This window comes from Hemitrygon akajei, chromosome 13, assembly GCF_048418815.1.
Source record: "Hemitrygon akajei chromosome 13, sHemAka1.3, whole genome shotgun sequence".
In the NCBI taxonomy this organism is placed as follows: Eukaryota; Metazoa; Chordata; class Chondrichthyes; order Myliobatiformes; family Dasyatidae; genus Hemitrygon; species Hemitrygon akajei.
Window position 1 is genome coordinate 44,493,958 of NC_133136.1, and position 26,856 is coordinate 44,520,813.

Below are 26,856 nucleotides of genomic sequence, written 5' to 3' on the forward strand. Positions count from 1 at the left end.
ATCAGGACCTTTAACATGCACCATTAAAATTGTTCCGATCATTGACCGACTGTAGCCTAACACTTTTCCAATGACCGATGGTGTTTCACCTCTTTCCGATCGCTTTATTACTTCCACCTTATTTTCAATTGTGATCGTGATTATTTTCGTGATTCCCCATACACTCCAAAGACCTACTGGTTGGTAGATTAATTGGTCATTGTAAAATTGTTCCATGATTAGACTTGGATTAAATCAGGGAATTGCTGGGTGGTGTGGCTTGAACGGCCGATTCCACTCTGTATCTCTACGTAAGTAAGTAAAATGGAAATTTAACTAGTGTTAGATGAAGATGTTTCGGATTTTAAAAAAAAATTTGCCTGATAAATAGAACACAATATGTTATCGGTTTTTGCAGTGGGTTCAGTAAACACCTATGTTACGATGCTGTTCATCAACTATAGCTCAGCATTTAATACCATCATTCCCACAATCCTGATTGAGAAATTGCAGAGCCTGGGCCTCTGTACCTCCCTCTGCAATTGGATCCTCAGCTTCCTAACTGGAAGATCATAATCTGTGCAGATTGGCAATGCCATATCCTCCTCGCTGACGATCAATGCTGGCGCACCTTGGGTGTGTGCTTAGCCCACTGCTCTACTCTCTATATACCCATGACTGTGTGGCTAGGCATAACTCAAATACCATCTATAAATTTGCTGACGATACAACCATGGTTGGTGGAATCTCAGGTGTTAATGAGAGGGCGTACAGGAGTGAGATATGCCAACTAGTGGAGTGGTGCTGCAGCAACAACCTGGCACTCAATGTCAGTAAGACAAAAGTGCAAATCGTGGACTTCAGCAAGGGTAAGATGAAGGAACCCGTACCAATCCTTATAGAGAGATCAGAGGGGAGAGAGTGAGCAGCGTCAAGTTCCTGGATGTCAAGATCTCTGAGGATCTAACCTGGTCCCAACATATCGATGTAGTTATAAAAAAGGCAAGTCAGTGGCTATACTTTATTAGGAGTTTGAAACGATTTGGCATGTCAACAGATACACTCAAAAACTTCTATAGTTGTATCATGGAGAGCATTTTGACAAGCTGCATCACTGTCTGGTATGGAGGGGCTACTACACAGGACCGAAAGAAGCTGAAGAGGGTTGTAAATCTAGTCAGCTCCATCTTGGGTACTATCCTACAAAACTAACCCATACCAATCCTTGAGTCTTTAGGGAGCGGTGTCTCACAAAGGCAGCATCCATCATTAAGGACCTCCAACACCCAGGGCATGCCCTCTTGTCACTGTTACCATTAGGTAGGAGGTACAGAAGCCTGAAGACACACACTCAGCGATTCAGAAGCAGATTCTTCCTCTCTGCCATCCGGTTCCTAAATGGACATTGAATCTTTGGACACTACCTCACTTTTTAAAAAAATACAGTATTTCTGTATTTTAATCTATTCAATGTACATAAGTGATTTACTTGTTTATTTTTATTTTTATTATTCTCTCTCTGCTAGATTATGTATTGCATTGAACTGCTGTTGCTAAGTTAACAAATTTCACTTCACATGCCGGTGATGATAAACCTGATTCTGATTCTGAAAATAATTGTATTCATCTACAATTTACATTGACCTAGGAAATCTAAAAGTACAATAGAAGCAGTGATTGATTTTGAAGTATAGTCATCATTATAACCTACAGTACTAATTGTAGGCAACCTTGTGCATTGGCTATAATGTTCCTCTAAGGTTCTTTTTATTATTGTGGCTGTTATTTTGTTGTCACCTTTGTTCTTTTTATTCTCTACGTGTAGTCAGGATGTCGTTTGGAAAGAAAAAATTCTCCACACATTACAGATGTTCTTTCCATTTGCTTTCATACTCTCTGAAGCTCTACAGATGTAGCAATTGTCAAATGTTTTTGTTGTTGATTCTTGTATGCAGGAAATCTGTGCTAGTTGTGTTATTGCTCAAGTTATTTATAATTTAATATCAAATAGTTTGAATGATTTTGCAAAGTCTTATTTTTCTATGTTTTCATTTGCTCTTTAATGTAACTTTTGGCTTTATTAGGGCCAACTAATGTGGAGGATACTGTTGGACTAGTTATCAAAGATGCCGGTATGTTATCTTTACAATGCTATTTGGTTCAATAAAGCAGTATTGTTACTGACTGATACCATTGTTACTGATTCTCACATTCAGCCAATAATTATTTTTAGTGGTGGAACAGCATTGTTGTTAAGTGTCAAAAGAGGACCATTTTACTACTTACAGCCAGGTTTTGAATATACCTTAGCGACTTGGGATATATCTTTGATGCCTTTTGTTATTTTATTTGTTATTATAAAAATGGGTTGGAATTTTGACCTGTTGTATTTTGGTTCTTGTAGTGTACAATGCCATTGGATTGGCAGCTTATGAACTTTTTGATAATGTGGACTTTGACCAGTGGTTTAAAAATCAGCTTCTGGCTGAATTGCAAATTACTCACATAAGGTAAGCCCCAACTATTTAAATTAAGCCAACTGTGCTATTTGAGCATTTAATTATCCATTTTTTAGAAGTACAGTATATTAAATTATCTTTAGTTTTACTTTCTTCCTTTGCATTCAGCTGATGAATATTTCAGTTGCTATCTATGTAAACATTCTGTGTCCACATTGATAAAGATAGTGATCTATCCTATGAACTGCCACCAACATCACTGGTATCTATATGGTTTGAGATGTTAGGTTATATGATTATGATCAGATTTCCTTTACTTCTTCAACAGTATGTTGTGTTGCACTTAAAATCAGTATACATTTCTGTTTCTGGTAAAATAATTTTTTTGTATAGTGGAATCATTTTAACACCATTGGGAAGGTGCTGCAATCAAATTCCTTATTAACGTAAGGATTAGCCAATTGCTCTGTCCTTTTAGAATGGAAGTGATGTATAATATAGTAATTCTATTGCGCCTGCATAAACTTATAAGTTACTTTTACATTGAGAAAATCAACTTAATTGTCATTTGATTAATGTAATGTGCATTCTGCAAGGTTGCTTACATTGAGATTGTTAGACCCATGTATCTGTTTTCTCACTGTCTGTATTGCTCTGTGTGTTGCACTATTATTGGGTATGTAGATTGGGGTACAGTAGGAGCGGATGAGTTTAGTTACATATTCATGCTTTGTCTTCAGGTTAGTTTGATCTCGTTGAGAGTTAGAGCCGGAGTTGAGCCACTGGGTGATTTTTTTTTTGTTGACCGCTAAAATTGTTAATTTCTCACTAGATCACTATTATATCTTGATCACTATGATATCATTATCATCACTGCTTATTCTGTTATATTGCTAGTTATGTTAGTTTTTTTATTGCTACAAGATCATTCGACTTTGCTGGTTTCTTAATAAAATATCGAACGTACTCCTTTGAACTTTGGAATTTTGGAAACATTAATTAGAACGTATCTATCTAGTAGTGTATTTGAGGATCTTGCAAATACTCTCCTTGATAATATGTACATTACTAACTTATGTTGTTAGGCACAACTTTTCCAATGATTTCAAGGACTTATTGATTAGAAGCCTATATTGCAATCAAAAATAGTTTTTTTTTGTTCTACAGTAAGCCAAATCCATATTGCATTGATGATATTAATAAACCGAATAGGTATTAATTTTGTTGTTTTGGGAACTTTTTGTGATCCCTCTATAATGGGCTTTGATTGAATGTTACAGGTTTTGTTATTTTGTTATTGTTCATTGAGCTAATATTTTAAATTTTGCTTTGTTGCAATACTCCCTGTAAAAAGGTTGCTTATGTGTAATCATCTTGTTTGTTTTTGATGTATAGATACAAACTTATTCGGCGTAGAGTCATTTGGTTGATTGGTCAATGGATTTCTGTAAAATTTAAATCGGAATTAAGGCCATTGTTGTATGAGGCTATCCTTAATCTCATGCAGGACCAAGATCGTGTGGTAAGTTTTAATATGTATTTTATATTTTCATGAACTAAGATTTTTTTTGCAGTTAACTACAGTTTGCTTTAGCTGTACTGTAGTGGCATTTGTTGACAATAGACAATAGGTGCAGAAGTAGACCATTCGGCCTTTCGAGCCTGCACCGCCATTTTGAGATCATGGCTGATCAATTACTATCAATACCCGGTTCCTGCCTTGTCCCCATATCCCTTGATTCCCCTATCCATAAGATACCTATCTAGCTCCTTCTTGAAAGCATCCAAAGAATTGGCCTCCACTACCTTCCGAGGCAGTGCATTCCAGACCCCCACAACTCTCTGGGAGAAGAAGTTTTTCCTTAACTCTGTCCTAAATTACCTACCCCTTATTCTCAAACCATGCCCTCTGGTACTGGACTCTCCCAGCATCTGGAACATATTTCCTGCCTCTATCTTGTCCAATCCCTTAATAATCTTATATGTTTCAATCAGATCCTCTCTCAATCTCCTTAATTCCAGCCTGTACAAGCCCAGTCTCTCTAACCTCTCTGTGTAAGACAGTCCAGACATCCCAGGAATTAACCTCGTGAATCTACGCCGCACCTCCTCTACAGCCAGGATGTCCTTCCTTAACCCTGGAGACCAAAACTGTACACAATTCTCCAGGTGTGGTCTCACCAGGGCCCTGTACAAATGCAAGAGGATTTCCTTGCTCTTGTACTCAATTCCCTTTGTAATAAAGGCCAATATTCCATTAGCCTTCTTCACTGCCTGCTGCACTTGCTCATTCACCTTCAGTGACTGATGAACAAGGACTCCGAGATCTCTTTGTATTACTCCCTTACCCAACTCTATACCATTCAGATAATAATCTGCCTTCCTGTTCTTACTCCCAAAGTGAATAACCTCACACTTATTCACATTAAACGCCATCTGCCAAGTATCTGCCCACTCACCCAGCCTATCCAAGTCACCCTGAATTCTCCTAACATCCTCATCACATGTCACACTGCCACCCAGCTTAGTATCATCAGCAAATTTGCTGATGTTATTTTCTATGCCTTCATCCAAATTGTTAACGTAAATGGTAAACAGCTGTGGTCCCAATACCGAGCCCTGTGGCACCCAACTAGTCACCACCTGCCATTCCGAGAAACACCCATTCACCGCTACCCTTTGCTTTCTATCTGCCAACCAGTTTTCTATCCATGTCAATGCCTTCCCCCCGATGCCCTGAGCTTTGATTTTACCCACCAATCTTCTATGTGGGACCTTATCAAATGCCTTCTGAAAATCGAGGTACACTACATCCACTGGATCTCCCCCGTCTAACTTCCTGGTTACATCCTCGAAAAAGGGAACATAACATAAGAAATAAAAGCAGGAATAGAGCACTCTCATCAAAGTGTTGTTTTCCACTATAACCCCTAATGCTTTGATTCTGATAACATCTAAAAAGCTGTTAGTCTGTTTCTTCAATATATCCAGTGACTGAGCTTCCAAAGCCCTTTTAGAGAGACTTCTGAGAATTCATCATTGGATGTGATAGGTCTGCAGTGTTGACTGTGGAATCACTGAATCTTACGTGATGATTCCACAGTTTGTCATGCTTTTACTCTTTTGCTGAATTTCACCAGGTTGGCAACTCACTTCTAGGCAAGCTTGATGTTGCTCCTGGTAAGCTCTTCTGCTCTCTTTATTGAGCCTGTTTTACCTATGACACAGAATGAGTCTATTTGAACAATGTCACTAAGGGTGGCAACCTCGTCAGTGTTTTTTTTTTAGAATTGCTTTACTTGCCGCATGTACATTGAACCATTGAAATGTACTGTGAAATCCATAGTTTGCGTCAACCGCCAACAAAGCAGAAGGATGTGCTGAGGGCAGCCCGCATCTGTTGCCCTTGTTCCAGCACCAACTTACTAACTTGTATGTTTTTGGAATGTGGGAGGTAACCAGAGCTCTTGGAGGAAACCCATGTGGTGACAGGAAGAACCTACAAATTCCTTACATACAGCAGGGGGAATTGAACCCTGATTGCTGGTGCTATAAAGCATTATGCTAACCGCTAAGCTGCCATTTTCCTCTCCTTATTTCTCCACTGCCTTGCAATTTTCTTTTACATGGTCATCAATTCCCCTTTGATTCTTTTTATCACTTAGTTTAACTAGGGGGTAGATTCAGATTTATTGATGTCATCTAGGTGAGTGAAGAGTATTCCTCTATATGCTTGGCTTGTGGCTTGTAGTTGTGCTATCAGGAGGTGAGTCTCTCATTGGAGGATACTCTGCCTTTGATCTATTTTTGTCCAGTTGAATTTCTGGACAGTAGTGGCCCTTAGGATATTGATTGTGGGGGGTTTTGGTTATGTTAATACAAATTAATGGCAAGAGAAGGAAACTCTTGTTTGAGGTGGTCATTGACCACTACTTCTGTGGTGCAAATGTTACCCTGTACTTGTCAGCCTATGCCTCAGTGTTTCCTAGGTCTTACTGCATGCTAGCATGGATTGTTTCATTGTCTGAGATGCTGTTGAGTGGAACTGAGCAACGTGCAATCATCAGTAGACATCTCCACTTCTGTCCTTATGGAACAAGAATAATGACGAAGCAGCTGAAGATGCTTGGGTCTAGGGCACTGGCCCGTAGAATTCCACAGATGACATACTGAGGCTGTGGTGATCGACCCCTGATGCCGCAACTACCTTCCTCTTGATTCTGAAGTGCAATTTTTCCTTCGTTCAAGTTTCAGTGAATACTACACCCAGAATCCCTTGCACTTGCTGTCCTCATGATTCATCTTCATTTGGCCCCAAATTTGCACTATTTCAATCTTAAAAGACTTCCATTTGTTGCATAGAATTGTATATCCATTCTGGAATGCTCCATTCACTTCTGTGCTGTGCATGAACATTCAGTCCTTTGAATCATTAAAGTACAGATTTATCATAGGTTTAATAAGTACTGTGAAAAATTGGGATAGAAACAAACTGAGAGGAACTAATCACCTGATAAAGTATATGAGAAACAAGTAAGATAGATAATAAAGATTTTTTTCCAATGTCAGAGTTATCAAAACAAGAGGACACAGGTTAATGTGAGTGGAAGGATTTTTGCTATATGTTGGAGGGGAATGATTTTTTTTATGGAATGCTTTTCATCTTCCGGTAAGATGATGGCACGCACAGACACAGCAGCCACTCTGGATCCAAACAAAAATGCATTTGTTCATCTTGTTCATCTCTTTTACGATCGCAAGTCACTGCTGGACGCTAACATCAAGTATTGCAGGACTATCCCATCAGCGAGTTGCTCAACAGTGATAGAGCTGGACTTACTGCATACTGTTGTGTTGTCGCCTGGATCTATTGTATACCATTGTTGTGCTGACAAATCCAACAAATGAATGTCTTGGAAGTTTTTATTGTGATAGCCAGACCCTATTCGACATTGGTAATATAATATACTGCAAGTCCAGCTCATTGGTGAGACAGAAGGCAGGGGAGCTGTAATTGCCCTGGTTGTAGCAAGGCCTAGGCCTAGGCTGTGGGTTGCTTCGGACGCAGTGGCCTGTCAGTCGCTCGGGGAGGAGAGAGCAGGGGCCTCTAGTGGGCGTGCTGGAATCCATACTTGAGTTGGGGCTGGCCCTCCCATCGGTGCTGCTCTCCAGTGTTCACACAATAAAAGAGCTAGCTGGACCAGGGTAGTCTATGTTTATGCCACTCAGGGACTTGTGCTATATTAGTTTTTGTTTGTGACTATGTTTTTCTGAAATGATAACCATATGAGCTATTTGTGCTATGTGCGATGTGCTGCTGGTTATGTTTTGCACCTTGGCCCCAGAGGAATGCTGTCTCGTTTGGCTATATTCATATACGGTTAAGTGATGATTAATTGTGTATTTAAACTTATCTGAGACATACTGTCAGAGAGGACGGTAGCATGAAATACAATTACTGCCACTGAGAATCAGAATCAGGTTTATTATGACCGACATGTAACATGAAATTTGTTAACTTAGCAGCAGCAGTTCAATAAAATACATAATCTAGCAGGAGAGAGGGAAAAATAAAATAAAATGATAATAAATAAATAAAATAAAATAAAATGATAAATAAAGAAGTAAATTAATTATGTACTGGGTACTTTGAATAGATTTTACAAAATGTGCAAAAACAGAAATACTGTATATTAAAAAAAAAAGTGAGGTAGTGTCCAAAGCTTCAATGTCCATTTAGGAATCGGATGGCAGAGGGGAAGAAGCTATTCCTGACTTGCTGAGTATGTGCCTTCAGACTTCTGTATCTCCTACCTGATGGTAACAGTGAGAAAAGGGCATGCCCTGGGTGCTGGAGGTCCTTAATAATGGACGCTGCCTTTCTGAGACACTGCTCTCTAAAGATGCCCTGGGTACTTTGTGGGATTGTACCCAAGATGGAGCTGACTAGATTTACAACCTCCTTCAGCTTTTTTCGGTCCTGTGCAGTAGCCCCTCCATACCAGGCAAGTGATGCAGCCTATCAGAATGTTCTCCACGGTACAACTATAGAAGTTTTTGAGTGTATTTGTTGACATGCCAAATCTTTTCAAACTCGTAATAAAGTATAGCCACTGTCTTGCCTTCTTTATAACTACATCGACATGTTGGGACTAGCTTAGATCCTCAGAGATCTTCACACTGAGGAACTTGAAGCTGCTCACTCTCTCCACTTCTGAACCCTCTATGAGAATTGGTGTGGGCTCCTTTGTATTACCCTTGCTGAAGTCCACAATCAGCTCTTTTGTCTTACTGACGTTGAGTGCCAGGTTGTTGCTACTGCACCATTCCACTAGTTGGCATATCTCATTCCTGTATGCCTTCTTGTCACCACCTGAGATTCTACCAACCATAGTTGTATCATCAGCAAATTTATAGGTGGTATTTGAGTTATTCCTAGCCACACAGTCATGTATACAGAGAGTAGAGCAGTGGGCAAAGCACACATCCCTGAGGTGTGCAAGGGTTGATCGTCAGTGTGGAGGATATATTATCACCAATCCGCACAGACTGTGGTTTTCCGGTTAGGAAGTCGAGGATCCAATTGCAGAGGGAGGTACAGAGGCCCAGGTTCTGTAACTTCTCAGTCAGGATTGTGGGGAATGATGGTATTAAATGCTGAGCTATAGTTGATGAACAGCATCCTGATGTAGGTGTGTTTGTTGTCCAGGTGGTCTAAAGCCATGTGGAGAGCCATTGAGGTTGTTTCTGCCGTTGACCTATTGTGGCGATAGGCAAATTGCAGTGGGTCCAGTTCCTTGCTGAGGCAGGAGTTCACGCTAGTCATGACCAACCTCACAAAGCATTTCATCACTGTTGATGTGAGTGCTACCGTGTGATAGTCATTAAGGCAGCTCACATTGTTCTTAGCATTTGTATAATTGTTGCCTTTTTGAAGCAAGTGGGAACTTCTGCCTATAGCAGTGAGAGGTTGAAAATGTCCTTGAATACTGTCGTTAGTTGGTGGCACAGGTTTTCAGAGACTTACCAAGTACTCCATCAGGTCCTTCTGCCTTGTGAGGGTTTACTCTCTTTAAAGACAGTCTACCATCAGCCAGACATGTATACTCTCACACACTCTCTCGCACACACTCTATATAAACAACGTCCGCTGGAGGAAAGATGGATCAGAATGATCAAAGATAGAGAGTAGAGTGCATCAGAAAAAGATGTATGATCAGTGTCAAGTTGATTATGTGAGTAAGAATCAGATGAAGTACGAGATAAAAAAGATATGGAAACTAAATTAGGCCTATGAAGCTAGATTGAGAATTAACATTTATGCAATCAAAAATGTTTTCTGTATAAAAGTATATATATTAGTAGATGAACATACATAATTTGGGATTATAAAGGAGATTTGTGCAAATTGAGAGCGTGGCATAATTTTTAATTGGTTGTGAGATACAGTCGGCCCTTGTTAGCTGTGGGGGATTGGTTCCGGGACCCCTAGCGGATACCAAAATTCGCGAATGCTCAAATCCCTTATTCAACTTGTCTCAATCTGGTGGACCTTAGGACCCAGCGGAACCCCAGACCTTATTTAACCTGTCTCAGAGCAGTGGACATTAGGACGGTGCCAGAGCTCTGAATGCGCAGTGTTTCTGTTCACGAAAATAATCATGATTACGATTGAAAATAAAGTGGAAATAATAAAGCGATCGGAAAGAGGTGAAACGCCATTGGTCATTGGAAAAGCGTTAGGCTACATCGGTCAACGATCTAAACTTTTTTAAAGGATAAAGTGAGAAAGGCTCTGCCCCGATGAAAGCTACAATTATTACTAAGCAACGCAGTGGTTTAATTATTCAGTTTTGGGGTTTTGAGTTTTTGATCCTCCCCATCAACCCGGCATGGTGGAGAGCGCACTAGGGAGCGATCTGTTCTGAGTCCCGAGAACTTCCGTTCCCGAGCCCAGTGCTGAAACATAAGTTCTTAAGTGTTTTATATGCATAGAAAGGTAAAATATATACTAAGACAAACATTTGACTAACTGACGCTAAATAATACCGGATGTACCTGTTCTGACTTATTTAGTAAGAGAACTTCCGATTTTTTTCGATCCCAATGCATGATAACTCACGCACATCCTCCTGTAAACTTTAAATCATCTCTAGATTACTTATAATACCTAATACAATGTAAATGCTATGTAAAATGGTTGTTATACTACAAACCCTATTTCCAGAAAAGTTGGGATATTTTCCAAAATGCAATAAAAACAAAAATCTGTGATATGTTAATTCACGTGAACCTTTATTTAACTGGCAAAAGTATAAAGAAAAGATTTTCAATAGTTTTACTGACCAACTTAATTGTATTTTGCAAATATACACAAATTTAGAATTTGATGGCTGCAACACACTCAACAAAAGTTGGGACAGAGTTAAAATAAGATTGAAAAGTGCACAAAATATTCAAGTAACACCGATTTGGAAGACTCCACATTAAGCAGGCTAATTGGTAGCAGGTGAGGTATCATGACTTGGTATAAAAGTAGCGTCCATCAAAGGCTCAGTCTTTGCAAGCAAGGATGGGTCGTGGCTCACCCCTTTGTGCCAAAATTCGTGAGAGAATTGTTAGTCAGTTCAAAAGGAACATATCCCATCGCAAGATTGTAGAGAATATAGGACTTTCAACATCCACAGTACATAATATTGTGAAAAGATTCAGAGAATTCAGAGACATCTCAGTGCGTAAAGGGTAAGGTCGGAAACCACTGTTGAATGCGCGTGATCTTCGAGCCCTCAGGCAGCACTGCCTAAGAAACCGTCATGCTACTTTGACAATTATAGCCACCTGGGCTCGGGAGTACTTCGGAAAACCATTGTCACTTAACACAGTCTGTCGCTGCATCCAGAAATGCAACTTGAAACTGTATTACGCAAGGAGGAAGCGATACATCAACTCTATGCAGAAACGCCGACGAGTTCTCTGGGCCCGAGCTCATCTCAGATGGACTGAAAGACTGTGGAACCGTGTGCTGTGGTCAGATGAGTCCACATTTCAGCTAGTTTTCGGAAAAAAACGGGCATGGAGTTCTGGTTGCCAAAGATGAAAACGACCATCCTGATTGTTATCAGCAAAAGGTGCAAAAGCCAGCATCTGTGATGGTATGGGGGTGCATCAGTGCCCACGGCATGGGTGAGTTGCATGTATTGAAAGGTACCATTGACTCTGAGGTATATATTAGGATGTTAGAGAGACATATGTTACCATCAAGGCAACGTCTCTTCCCGGGACGTCCATGCTTATTTCAGCAGGACAATGCTGTGTTGCAGCCATCAAATTCTAAATTTGTGTATATTTACAAAATACAATTAAGTTGGTCAGTAAAACTATTGAAAATCTTTTCTTTGTACTTTTGTCAGTTAAATAAAGGTTCACGTGAATTAACATATCACAGATTTTTGTTTTTATTGCATTTTGGAAAATATCCCAACTTTTCTGGAAATGGGGTTTGTACATTGTTTAGGGAATAATGACAAGAAAAAAAGTCTGTACATGCTCGAACAACAAGTGCTGGAAGAGCATTTCCTGGTTTTCGAGATTCGCGGTTGGTTGAGTTCGTGCATGCGGAATTCGCGGATAAGGAGGGCCGACTGTATCAGATATGTTTAAAAATGTTAGAGAAGGTACTGGAGAAACAATCTGCTGGAGGAACTCAGCAGAACAAGCAGCATCCGATGAAGGGAAGGAACTGTTGATTTTTCAGATCGAAACCCTACATGATGAATCTGCAGTCTCTTGTGCTGCTGAGATACTAGAAGAGCTTATTATATGTAAATCAGTAATTTGTCAGACTGTGTTCGGATGCGTTGATGGCTACTGTGAGAAGCGAGGTTCAGAATTGTGCAGAGACTTGGCTATATTATCATCTTTGCTTACTGATTGGTGTCAGAACCCTTGAGTATTGAAAATATGATACTATTTTTAAAAAGATGTCAAGATAAGCCCATCAAGTACAGTTTTAGTTTGGTGGTGAAAAAATAGCTGCTAGAATTGGAAATAAAGCATTTGGATCAATGAGTATGTGTATCAATAGCACAACAGCAAGGTTTTCATGTTCTAAACTTGTGTTTGTTAGGAAACCTAGATGTAAAATGATTCCTGTTGTTCAAAGTCATTGATTAAAAAATAAACACTCAAATCCCTGGAAAACTATCACAGGCTGCATTCTGTCAAATAGAGTATGTCTGCTACATCACTACTCTCTGATTTCTACCTAATATATTTACATTTGAGTATGTAATACACCATTACTGTTAATCATATGAAGATATCAAAATAAAATAAATTAATCTTGTTTTTTAAGCAATGTGGGTTGAACTCCTTTCTCGCTTGGTATATCTTGCCCCACAAGAGACAGAACCGAGCCAGAAAAGATGACAGAAGTTGCCAGAGTGGAACATTGGACAACAGTAATCATACATTAATCAAACCTCCTGTACCTAATACAGTGGCCACTGGGTGTATCCTTGTGCTCTTCTGCTGCTGTAGATCACCCACTTTAAGATTCGATGTGTTCTGTATAGAGATACTCTTTTGCGCACCACTGTTCGAATGTGTAATTAACTGAGTTACTGTCACCTTCCTGTCAGCTTGAATCGTCTGGCCATTCTCCTCTGATCTCTCTCATTAACAAGCTGTTTTCATCCACAGAACTCTTGTCCTAATAACCTGGAACATCTAATAATTGAGTGCTCTCCATTTTACTTTTGGAGGGAGTTATCCTCCATGATCCTGACTGTTAAGCAAGCACCCTTATTAAGTATTGAGTGCCATGATTAACAAACAAGAAACAGCCTACCCTGATGCCTTTCGTATCATTGTTGGGGGGCTTCAGTTAGTCTTGCTTGAAGAAATATCTGCCCAGTTATCATCAACTTATCACCAGTAGCACCACGGGTCCCAACACACTCAACCACTGTTACACTATGGTTAGGAACGCCTAGTGTTCCATCCCTAGATTGAACAGGAAATCTGACTATCCTACCTGTACACAGGTAGAGGCTAAAGAGTAGAGCTCCAGAAGTAAGGACAACAAAGAGGTAATCAGGGAGACAGAGGTGTGGCTAAAGAATTGCTTCTAGCCATTGGACTGGATCTTGTTCAAGGACTCATCAGAAGATCTGAATGAATATGCTACGGTTGTCACAGATCTTAGCAAGGCAGTCGTGGATAAGCGTGTCCTCACAATATCAATCAGAGTCCTCCCCAGTCAGAAGCTCTGGATGAACCAAGACATCTGCAATCTGCATAGGGCCGGAACAGTCATGTTCAGGCCTGGCGATCAAGTAAGATACGAGAGGTCCAGGTACGACCTCTGGAAAACCATCTCACATATGAGGTGGCAATTCTGGACCAAACTTGCATTTCAAAAGGATGCGTGACAACTGTGGCAGGGCATGAATGCTATTAAATCTTACAAAGTAGAACCAAGTGATATATATGACAACAAGGTTTTGCTCCCAGATGAACTTTGATCAACAAAGCATGTGGGCACCTTCACAAACTCCCACGGTCCCCAGCGACCCTGGGATTTCAATCTCTCAGGCTGACGTGACAGAATCTTTCAGGGGGCTGAACTCACTGAAAGCATGTGGCCCAGATAGTGTACCTGGCTGAGTACTACAGATGTGTGCGAACGTAGCAGCCTCTGGGGGTCAACCAAAGCTGCTTTATTCTTTGTAAGATCAGTGAGCTGCTTGTTGATCGGAGAAGCTGGATTAGCGTTGGCTTTGGAGCCAGCTGATTTATGAGTTACAGTCCAGGGCGTTGGAGGGGCCGACCGGGGTGTCGGAGGATCCCGCCGATCTGTCGGAGGTGCTGATTTGAGTTCGGAGGAGTTGACTTGGCTGCAGACTGTGTTGCTGCCCGCTACTGAAAAACATCGGAGTTGGTGCAGTATAACCATGGGAAATTGTCTCAGACAGTCACTTGCGATTGTGAGACTTTGTTGGATGGTGATAATGTAAGCTGCCGCAGGCCTGTTACCCTTGTCTGGTGTAGGGACAATCAACAAACAAACCTCAGTTGTAGCAAGAACTGGACTCAAGCCTTGGGACTGCCTGCTGTTGCAGACCAAGTGAGTGACGCTGAAGCTCTGCAGGATGGTTGAGCTCGGCTGGGACCTAGCCTTATCTGTTTGTGCTGCCCTCCCATTTTTGAGCAGTGGAATGACAGGCTGAATTGCATGTTTCTGTACGTGCCGGGAGACTGTACCATTGATTGCTGAACATTGTTGTTCAGGGTCTTGGACTGTATGTGCTTTTTTTTTTGAGTGAATCTGCTTCTTTGCTCAAATGTCTTGAATTTTGTTTCTTGCTATTTTTGAATACAGTTGGCCCTCCTTATCCACGAGGGATTGGTTCCGGGACCTCCCGTGGATACCAAGAAATGTGGATGTTCAAGTCCCTTATATAAAATGCCTTAGTATTTGCATATAATCTACACACATCCTCCTGTATACTTTAAATCATCTCTAGATTACTTATAATACCTAATACAATGTAAATGCTATGTAAATAGTTGTTATACTGTAATGTTTAGGGAATATTGACAAGAAAAAACAACTATGTGTTCCTCTTGCTCACAACACAAGCAGCGAACGAATGAGACGCGAGGCGAACAATGATCAAACTACGAGTAAAGCTTTTAATCATCTCTAGATTACAGAACTTATAACACCTAATACAATGGAAATGCTTGTAAATAGTTGTTACACTGTCTTGTTTAGGGAATATTGACAAGAAAAAATACTTTACATGTTCCTCTTGCTCACAAGACAAGCAGTGAACGAACAAGATGCGAGGCGAACAGTGATCAAACGACGAGTAAAACATTTAATACCTGTACAGTAGTTGTTACACTGTCTTGTTTAGGGAGTAAGGATCCTTTGGAGGAGGCTCAATAATACTGAAGTCAGGAACTGTGGAGGTTGAAGATCTTCAAGTGTTGAAAGTCGAGACTTCAGAATTGCAGATGTTTTAGTAAGAAACATTGTTATAGGAAGCTGACTCTTTTTCTTTGCATCATCAAACAAATCTTGCAAGGTAGGCTTTCTCTTCTACAAGTTTCTTGAGCTCCGCTGGGAACACTGCTGCGGCCTCGGCATTAGCTGATGCCGATTCTCCCGTGATCTTTATGTTCTTGAGGCTGTAGCGCTTTACATAGCCAGCCAGCCATCCCTTACTAGCGTTAAACTCTTTTCTCTCGCTCTCATCAACCCCTTCTGAGTAGTGCTCATAGGGACTAAGCTTTTTCACGTTTAATTTGGCCACTGACAGGGGTATGCTTCTGTGACATGTCCTCTAGCTATACAGTCGGCGAGAGATAGCACTTTATGCTCCCTCTTAGCCTTTGAGAAATTGCTTTGACCACATAATTGCTTTTTAGGAGCCGTTTTTTCACAGGAACAAAGTAGTGAACGAACGAGACGCGAGGTGAACAATGCTCGAACAATGAGTCCTGGAAAAGCACTTCTGGGTTTTCTCGATTCGTGGTTGGTTGAATTTGCGCATGCGGAATTCACGGATAAGGAGAGCCAACTGTATTTGTTTGCTACTTTGAATGTTTTGCACCTTGGTCCCAGAGGAACGCCATTTCTTTCAGCCGTATTTATGTATGGTTGGAATGATAATTAAATTTGATTTGATAACTGGCTGGTGTGTTCACTGATATCTTTAACCTCTCACTTTGACAGTCTGACATACCCACCTGCTTCAAGCATTCTTCAATTTTACTGGTACCCAGGAAGAATGAGTTAACCTGCCTCAATGACTATAATTCAGTTGCACTTTCATTCACTAGGGTGAAATGCTTTGAGAGGTTTGTGATGAAACATATCAATTCCTGCCTGAGGAGCAACTTGCACTTGTTCCCATTTGCCTACCGTCATAACAGATCAACAGCAGATTTTACTTTATTGGCTCTTCACTCTACTCTGGAATATCTGAACCTTCAATGTTCTTCACCAGGGTGCTCTTCACTGACTACAGCTCTGTATTCAACACTTCATCCACACAAAATTAATCAATAAGCTCCACGACCTGGGCCTCAATACCTCCTCGTGCAACTGGATTCTCAATTTCCTCACTTGCAAGCCCCATTCAGTTCCGATTGGCAACAATATCTCCTCCACAATCACCATCAGCGCAAGTGCTCCACAAGGCTGTGTGCTTAGCCCCCCAGCTCTACTCTCTTTACACTGTGTGGCTAAATACAGCTGTAATGCCATATTTAAGTTTGTTGACAACAGCACTGTTGTTGGCTAAAACAAAGGTCGTGACGAATCAGCACATAGGAGGGAGGTTGGAAAATCTGGCTTAATGATGCCGCAGCAACAGATTCTCACTCAATGTCAGTAAAACCTAGGAGCTGATTGTTGACTAAGGAGGAGAAACTAGAGGTTCATGAGCCAGTCCTCATCAGGAGAATGGAGGTGGAGAGAGTATCCTGAGCCCAACAAATTGATGCAGCTACAAAGAAGGCACAACATCGGCTATATTTCAGTAGGAGATTTGGTAATGTCACCAAAATTACTCACAAATTTCTATAAAAGTACCATGGAAAGCATTCTAACTGGCTGCATCACCGCCTGGTATAGGGGAGCTGCTGCACAGTATTGAAATAAGCTGCAGAAAGCTGTAAACTCGGTCAGCTCTATGATGGGTACTAGCCTCCACAGTATCCAGGACTACTTCGAGGAGCAACGTCTCAAAAAGGCAGCATCTGTCAATGAGGACTTCAATCAACCAGACCTGTTCTCGTTGCTACTATCAAGGAGGTGGTACACAAACCTGAAGGCACACACTAAATGATTCAAGAACAGCTTCTTCCCCTTTGCCATCGGATTTCTGAATGAATATTGAACCCATGAGCACCACCTTATTACTTTAATTCACATTTCTTTTCCTCTGTTGTTAAGTATTGTTCTGCTGCTGCAAAGAAAGCAAATTTCACGACATATGCCAGTGATATTAAACTTGATTCTAATAAGATTGGTAAGCAAAACAATTCAGTAGCTACAGAAAACCAGTGAAGTGATGAAGAGAATCCAGGAGTTATGACCAAATTGATTAAAAAGAAGAGCAAAATAGCATTATGGGTAACAAATGTTGCATCATGAATGAATAAAGAGATGAGGGCAGAACTGAAAAAAAGAGACATGTACTAAGTATATTCATAATGCAGAGGGACAAAAGATAACATTAAATAGGAAGAGTGGGGAAAAATGGAGAAAATAACAATGAAATCAAAAAGTAGAATGAAAGCTTCCTGAAGGCACACATCATAAAAAAGAAATCAGCATGTGGTTAAAGGCACACATATCATGATGCTCAATATGATGGCAAATTAGCAGGCTTTAAAAAAATTAGTTTGCATCTGTATTTGCCTGGAGACTAAATCAAAAACCTTATTAAATTACACTTGTGTGATTCCCTGCAGCATGTACTGGCCTTGTGATCTGTCTTGGATGCCGACAGCAAAGTATCTTTAAACAGGGTAAATCCTGATGGTGTGCTTGGTAGGACTTTGAAAACCTGTGCTGAACAGCTAGCAGGAGTGTTCAAGGACATCTACAATTTCTTGCTATAGTTCGAGGTTCCGTCCTGCTTTAAAAGGACGACAGTCATACCATTGCCCAAGAAGAGCAGGGTGAGCTATCTCAGTGGCACTCACATCTGCTATGATGAAATATTTTGAGGTTGGTCACGGCTGGACTCAACTCCTGCCTAGGTAAGGACCTGGACATGCTGCAGTTTGCTGTAGGTGCACAGCAGATGCAATCTCACCGGCTCTCCATCTGGCATTGGATCACATGGACAAAAGCACTACCTTTGTCAGGCTGCCATTTATTGATTACAATTATACCCTCAATTCTAATCAGCAAGTTCCAAATCTTGAACCTCTGTGCACCGCTCTGCAACTGGAGCCATGAATTCCTCTCCGGGAAACCACAGTCTGTGTGGATTGGAAATATTATCTCTTACATCCAAAAGGATGTAGGCAAAAGGCTGGTGACCAGTTAGTTTAACCTCTGTAGTTGGAAAAATGCTTGAAGCTATCATTAAAGAAGAACTATTGAGACATCTGGAAAGAAATGGATCCATCAGGCAGATGCAGCATGGATTCACCAAAGGCAGGTCCTGCTTGACAGACTTACTGGAGTTCTTTCAGGATATGATGAGCACAGTGGATAGAGGGGAACAGATGGTTGGTACTTGGATTTTCAGAAGGTGTTCGATAAGGTGCCTCATAAAAAAACTTATCCGTAAGATAAGGATGCATAAAGTTGGGGGTGATGTATTAGCATGGATAGAGGCTTGGTTAACTAATAGAAAGCAGAGTTGGGATGCATGGGTGTTACACTGGTTGACAATCGTGGTGAGTGGTGTGCCGCAGAGGTTGGTGCTGAGCCCACAACTTTTCATGATATACATTAATGATCTGGAAGAGGGGACCAAATGTAATGTATCTTGCTGATTGCTGAAGTGTAAGTTTGCTGATTATACTAAATTGAGTGGGAAAGCAAATTGCAGAAGATACAGAGAGTCTACAGAGAGATATAGATAGGTTAAGTGAGTGTGCAAGGGTCTGGCAAATGGCATACAATTTTGGTAAATGCAAGATCATTCACTTTGGAAGGAAAAATGTTAGAGTTGATTTTTAATTAAATGCTAAAAACTTGCAGCATGCTGTTGTGCAGAGGAACGTGGGAGTGCTTGTGCATGAATCACAAAAGGTTGGTTTGCAGGTGCAGCAAGCTATCAAGAAGGCAAATGGGATGTTGGTCTTCATTGCTAGAGGGATTGAATTTAAGAGCAGTGAGGTTATGTTGCAACTGTACTGGTAAGGCTGCACCTGGAGTACTGCATGCAGTTCTGGTCTCCATACTTGTGGAGGGATATACTGGCTTTGGAGACAGTACAGAGGAGCTTCACTAGGTTGATTCCAGAGATGAGGGAGTTAGACTATGAGGAGGGATTGAGGCTCCTGATTCTGAGGCTGTGTCCTCTAGTCTTAGACTCTCCCTCCATAGAAAACATCCTCTCCACATCTGCTCCATCAAGGCCTTTCACCATTCGATAGGTTTCAATGAGCTCACTTCTCATTCTGAATTCTAGTGAAATCAGGCCCAAAACCATCAAACTCTACATTTGAAAAGCCATTCAATCTTGGAATAATATTTGTAAACCTCCTTAGAACCCTCCCCAGTTTCAGCACATCCTTTCTAAGATAAGGGGCCCAAAACCGTTCAGAAAACTCCAAGTGGGGACTAACCAGTGCTTTATAAAGTTAAAACATTACGTCCTTGCTTTGTCATAAGTGAAAAGGCTGAGTGGGTTTAAGTTCCTGGGTGTCAACATCTTTAAAGACCTAACCTGGGTCCTACATATTGATGCAATTACAAAGGTGGCACAGCAGCATCTGTATTTCATTAGGAGTTTGAGGAGACCTTGTGTGTCAACTTGCAGTAGCTCCAAGTCCTTTCTTAGACAAGAGTTCATTCTAGCCATGGTAGGATGGTATGGGTTGGATTCAAGGCTGCTCATATCAAGCATCAAGTTAAGAAGATCACCGAGGTGGAGCTTTTGAGTATTTGGTGTGTTGATGGTTTGTACAACGCTGTGTGGATGGTTCATACATGTCATATTCAGTGTTACACAACTGCCGTCCCACAAAATGAGCTGCAGTCTTTATTCCAACTCAATAAGTGCAGCATACCATCCTGAATCATATTTGTAGCCATAGGAGCACTCTCTATCCCCTTTGAATTCTGCATTATTTTTCTTCTTGAGCTTTCTCTCATAGCCATTGCATAGTGGTGCTATTGGTAGTGCTGTTTTCTCTCAACTTGTGGCCATTGTTCAGTTCCTGAGTGCAAAAAAAAAACAACAGTAGTTATACTGTCTCTAAACCCATATGGATTTCATCTGGGTGCCTTGGTTTTCCACATCCAAAATATGTGTTATTTGGAAGGTTACAAGCCACAGTGAATTGTCCTAGTCACTCATGTGCTAGCAGCTAGTATGTAGGTACTGGTAGAATATTGGGAGAACTAAATTAAAAATATATTCAAAGGTAAAGGTAATAGAGCAGAATTAGTGTTAACTCCATGCTTTATGGTTGGCAAAGACAGGTGAATGATAGGTTTCCATGTTGTATGACTGTGATAATAAGCTTTCTTACAACTTCTGTGAGTGTAATATCAAGGGCTTGACCCTAAGTACACTTGCAGAAGAATCATCATTGTGCCAGTATTCATGCTAGTCCTTGGGAGAGCAGATATTCTTCTGCAGTCCTGTTTCCAACTGTGTTAATCAATGGTTGTCCAAGATATAGTCATGTCTTAAAGTTATTGCTATGTTCCTGTTGTGTATTTTACCAGGTCTTACTCTGTGACATGAATACTGCTATTATTAAATTGCATATTTTCAAGTTTAATTCGAGCCACAGCACATGTAGCTTAGTATTGAAAATATTTCTTTGTTGTGATGTGAAGCTTTCCACAGTATAAATCGTCATTCAACAAATAAAATGAATTTTAAAACTAGTTATTTGCTTTATGTTGAGCTAAATAATGGACTATTTTTATATAAGATTATGTACTCTGTGTTATTTTATGAAAAAACTTGTTTTAAAGCATTTGTAACTTGAGAAGACCTTGATGTTCTAGTGAACATTGCATTATGTTTGGACATATTGAACATTATGCCAGCACATTATGCAGACATTAGGCATTTTATGCTTTTAATAAATTTTGCCATGCAGTATTCACCTTCTGATTCTTGCAACCTCAGTAAAACATAGACGTTGGGAGATGCTCCAAAAACCATAAGACATAGGAACAGAATTAGGTCATCTGGCCCATCGAGTTTGCTCCGCCATTCAATCATGGCTGATCCTTTTTTTCTCCTTCTCAACCCCAGTTCCCAGCCTTCTCCCTGTAACCTTTGCTGTCATGTCCAATCAAGAACCTATCAATCTCTGCCTTAAATACACCCAACAACCTGGTCTGCACAGCTGCATGTGGCAACAAATTCCACAAATTCACCACCCTTTGGCTGAAGAAATTTCTCTGTATCTCTGTTTTGAAAAGGAGCCCCTTTGTCTTGAGGCTGTGCCATCTTGTCCTCGACTCTCCCACCATGGGAAATATCCTTTCCACATCTACACTGTCCAGGCCTTTCAACGTTCAAAAGGCTTCACTGAGATCTCCCCTCAACCTTCTGAATACTCAGGATGTATGTGAAACTAACATTTTAAAAAATCCTGACCTGGGGTCATGATAGTGCCTGCAGCATATCCATACCCTTGCTATAACATGGCACATTATATCAAGGTTGCACAATATTTAAATAAGTTGAGCTTGGATTGAAATAAGATTTAAGTAAATGTTGTATTTTAATTTAGCTGTTGGTAATTTGGAACATAAACACATCTAATTTTAATTTATTTATTTCCTCAGGTGCGTATTGAGACAGCTACAACCCTAAAACTTGATATCCTTTTCAGTGTATTTATAGATGTATTATTCTGACTTCATAGTTCCTTTTCTCTTGGAGATTTTATGCTAATTTTATCTTTATTGTAGTATTTAAGACCTTGTTGTATAAGTGATTGGTAGGATGACCACAGAAATTCTGATATTATTTATAAACTGTAAACTGTGTATGTGAAGAATGTGGTGAACAGTGGTTAAAGTAGATTAATCCAGAAATTTCATCAGGTTATCTTAACCATGAAAGGAATGTAATTCGCAACTTTGACCTGGCTGGTAGAATAAAGTGAAATGTTATAATAAGTGAGGAAGTAGAGGAATTTGAGTAGTGCACACTGATGGAAAAGAATAAGTAGTTTGAAGATTTTGAACCAATAGTAAATGGAGGTTAGAAATGGGGATTTACCAAATAGGTTTATCTTGTCTCAAAATATTGGCCTGTTGATCCATTTTCCTACCTTTATATTCATTTGCTGTTGCTTGGTAAATGTCATTTAATCTTATAGCCTTATTTGCTTTAATGAGTTAATAAAGTGGATTTAAATATAGTACTGTAAGTCTAATAAAGCCGTTAGTATATTTTTGCATTTTTAAATAACTGAAGAGAGATAGGCTCGAGGAAATTAACTCTAATTTAAGTACGAGTTTTCTTGCATAGATTCATTCCTTAGTTTATGATGCAGAGTTTTTTTAAGGTTCATGTTTTCAATTTTGTATATTGATGCTTTCTATCCTTAGGGTATATTGGATGAATTTGTTTGATAATTAGTTTTACAAAAGTGTTAATCTTTAACTTGATTATTACCTGTGGATGATTTCGAATTTAGAACAGAACAATTTTTACCAGTAAGTATTCTTTACATTTTATATTAGCTTTGCAAATTTTAAAAAAAATCCAAAACAGTTTATTTTTAATTGGAGATTAGCAAACTTCAGAAAATTAAGTGACTCATTTCACCATTATTATAAATAAGAACATGAATTTTGATAGATATTATCTCTGAACTGAATGCATTATTTTCAATTGTACTTTTGTTAACTGACTGTCTAAGACAGCTGTCAATACATTTTTCTGTTTGTATCTAGTGTTTTTGAGTTTTCATAGTTGCCAGTTGTATGATTTCTCAAAATAATTGATTTAATCGCAATAATATGCATCTAGAGATTTAAATAATAAAGACTCTAAAAAGAGTTTTTCTTTGTTTTTAATGAGTAACAAACCATCAGTTTTGTGTTCTTATGAATATCGTTATATTTAATTGATTTTGTTCTCCATGATCTAATATGAAAGGAATTGTCCTTACTAGTTAAGACTACCACTGTTTACTTAAGGTCTTATGTACAGTAGTTGCTTATGCTGTGACAAGCTGTGTAACTGTTGGTTGTATTATCTGCAAAGTAAAAAAAACTTTTCAAGTTTGTATCCTTTTGATTGACTTTGCTCCCAATGCACTTAATGCATTCTCTGATATTTGCTATAATCTGAAAGTAGGCTTTACAGCTTAGATTCAAGAGGCATAATTTTTGTATTATTCAATGATCCAGCTATGGAATCTAAACTAACAGTGATTTCTTAAATATTTTGTCAAATATAAACTAATAAAAAATGCTCACAACTCTCAGTTCAGATTTTATTTTTTATCTTCAAACTCTAGTAACCTGAGTGAACAGGAAATTTCACAAATGAGCAAGGAAATTTAAAACTCTGAAAAAGGAAATTAAAATAACTGTGGCCAAGATTTAATAAAAATGTGTTGGTAAAGATACATGAATGTTCAAATTAGTTTCCCTTTGCATCTTTTGACACACGGGAAAATTTATATATTCAATATTAAATATATTAATTCCATTTGCTTTTATATTTTCTGAAAGTATCAGTTTAATCTGGCATGACATATTTATGAATCTCTGAACATTCTCCTAAATTGTATGGTAGCTTATGAAGTGCTGTTGAATTTCACGTTCTAATACAGGATTGAAAAGTTTGTCCACACTTGAGCTTTGATAAAAATTCTTCTAATGTTATTTTAATATAAATTATTAAGTATGATGCTTACTGTTCATCTGTTGTCTGGATTTGCCAATGTGCCATTTTCTTGAGTTTGTGCAGTTTGCGTTGTCTTGTTTGGAGTGGTGTGATGCAAATGAGCATTTTTACCTTTGCCACTTCTATGGCTGGAGTCACACATTTGCCAGAAGTAGATGATTTCCTTTACAACAATCCAATTGCTTCTGACATTTTTCTGAAACTAATTTAAGAAATGGGTCTCAATGTTCTCAAACTGCTGTGGTTGATTAGAAGACATTTTTCATAGATCCCTATTCTATAGTTATAAATAAATACCCTGATTTACTTGTGCAGGATACTTGCCACTTCCTGTTGTCTTGCATAAATAATAAAACATCTTTGAAAAATGTGCATAGTTATTGTAATCTCTTTCCTAACTTTGTTTATCCTATCAGTGCACATCATTCCACCTTGCTTCATTTCATTTTATGTACTTTTAATCATACTCTACTCACTAAATTTACTGATACCTGCAGAACTAATTCCTTTGTCATTTCCATACTTGCAAACAAATTGAGCATTTGGTTTTAAATAGTCCTTGTAAATTTAAAAGACTGTGAGTATCTGAAATAAAAACAGGGAATGTTGGAAATGTTCATCAAGTCAGGCACATCGACAAAAAGGGAAACAAATTAATGTTTCAGACTGAAGTTCCCTAATTAGAATTTAAATACTTTTACCCATTTGTGAATGGTGTCTTTAGTGATCTTGTTTCAGTTTTCATGTGTTGATCATAGTTTTAGATAGCTTTCTTCGTGTGGAGCTACACTTCTTATATTCCTTTTTAACTTTTTAATATATTTTATGCTCATTTTTATCCTCCTTTATATAATTTAAAATATATGCTCATGTTTCCTCTCAACTTACTATGTATTCACATAACGCACACTTTGACTTTTCATTAGGATGCTCTTGTACCTTATCCATGCCGTATGTCAGTATCTCCTATTGTTGGTCAACTGCATTTTTTGTTAATTGTCTGTTTAAACGACTGATTTCTAATTTTACCATTTAAAAAAATCTTTTCCAATTGTTGCCTTCATTAGTCCAAAATCATCCTTCCCTCCCACACATCCAGTGTAGACCTTTGGCTGTTTTTCATGATGATCGATGTGTTGGTGTGTGTATCATCTACATGAATTCAGCCATTGCCTTAGTCATTCTTCTGTAAGTTTCTTTGTCTGATGCAGGGTTAGTCATGATCAGCAAGAATGGCTGGATGCTTTTCACTTACTGCTTTGACTTTGTAATCTTGCATTTCTGTGCCATAGACATGTCCTGTGTGGTTCTTTCTCATTTTCCACCATTAATGGCAAGCTTTGAGACCACTTTTGGAAAGCTTTGATTTATTGTCTGTTACAATCTTTGAAATATAGACATTTTATATTTGTAGTTGCCTGCCCATTGTGAGTAGGCTAAGTTAACTTGCCTCAATATGTGCTGCATTTTGGATGCAGATTTTGCATCAATAGATTTTTTTTGAAGGCAGTACCAATGGAAAATATAGTTTTGAAAAATAGAAATAATTGTTTTAAGTCTTTCAGCCACACAACAGTGACAATGACTTCCTGATTTACATCCATCTTTGACTTCAGAAGTATACTGTACTTATAACATGGATGTTTGGTCGTGTATCCAAAAAGCATTGGCTTTGTAAAGACTACGCACCATTAGTGTGATGCAGAGTTCTTCACATATTACTAAATATGTTTACTATTTGCAAAGATCTGGTTTTAAGTCATTTGTAAATATCAAGTGGAGCATTTTGGTTTATAAGCTGTTGATCCATCTAAACCACCATTCTGCTTCAGCAAAAAGATCCAAGGATTGCATATCTGTGTTGTCCCGTCACAGTTGGAAAGTTCTAGTCAGCATCTTCATTTTAGCATTTAAATATAGAAAATCAAACACTGCCATTTGTGCAAAATTTTGGAAGGCTACGATTTTGGAAGATGACTAACATTTTGCTGTCCTTATTTGATTCCATTACTTAAGCCAAATGTTTTTTACAACATCCATGATATTTGATATTCACATAATTTGAGCACAAGATGCATACAATTTATCTTGATAGTTTATCTTGAACTCTCTCCACAAACTCTTCCACTTGCCAAGAGGGTATACCTTTGTGAAGCATACACAAATAGTGTAAAGATCTTCATGCTGCTTGTGATGCTTCAGAGCTGTGGAATTCTGATCTGTTGTCCCTGAAACCTGAATTGATTGACCAGAATGGTATATTCTAAAAAATGTAGCCATGATCTGCTGAGGAGTGAATGTTTGGAACTTTTTGAAGGTTGAGAGCAAGGGTATTCCCTTTGACTGCAAGCTTTTTTTCTTATGGGGATGAACAGTCTGAGTATCTTGAAGTCTTGTGATGGCACCACAAACTTGCATTCCAAAAAATGAAACTAAATAAAACTTGGCAGTGCTGAGTCCCAAGAATAACTGCTTGATTGCACACAACCAGTCATCCAGAGTTGGATAAGCAAGATGTACTGAGATAATTCCATATCTCAGTAAGGCAGGCATCTGAAATGACTGTTGAATGAGCACTAATATAAAATGGACAGCCCACCTTTCCAGGCTAATTTTAGAATCCAACCTCTATCATCTAGGCAATGAGAAGTGATAACTGGCTCTCATTACTACCTATAACTGTTGTAGCTTAGGTTCTTTATTTGCCAGCCATTTGTTGTTGTATTTTATGGGAAGCTTCTGGAGCTTTGTTTGAACATGCTGTTAATTTTAAAATTATTTTTAAAGGTTAGCTTTGTTTGTCACATGAACATTGAAACAAACAA

At 39.1% G+C, this 26,856-nt stretch overlaps 1 protein-coding gene across 4 annotated transcripts in view; it reads left to right on the forward strand.

The window, feature by feature from the left end:
- ipo11 (importin 11) overlaps positions 1–26,856 on the forward strand; it is a 420,430-nt gene that overhangs the window by 102,619 nt on the left and 290,955 nt on the right. For all 4 annotated transcript variants that reach the window (XM_073064510.1, XM_073064512.1, XM_073064513.1 and 1 more), the window contains 5 exons: positions 2,064–2,111; positions 2,384–2,489; positions 3,834–3,960; positions 21,952–21,985; positions 22,790–22,830. In XM_073064510.1, coding sequence (XP_072920611.1) covers positions 2,064–2,111; positions 2,384–2,489; positions 3,834–3,960; positions 21,952–21,985; positions 22,790–22,830 — 356 coding nt within the window. The remainder of the gene's footprint in view (positions 1–2,063; positions 2,112–2,383; positions 2,490–3,833; positions 3,961–21,951; positions 21,986–22,789; positions 22,831–26,856) is intronic.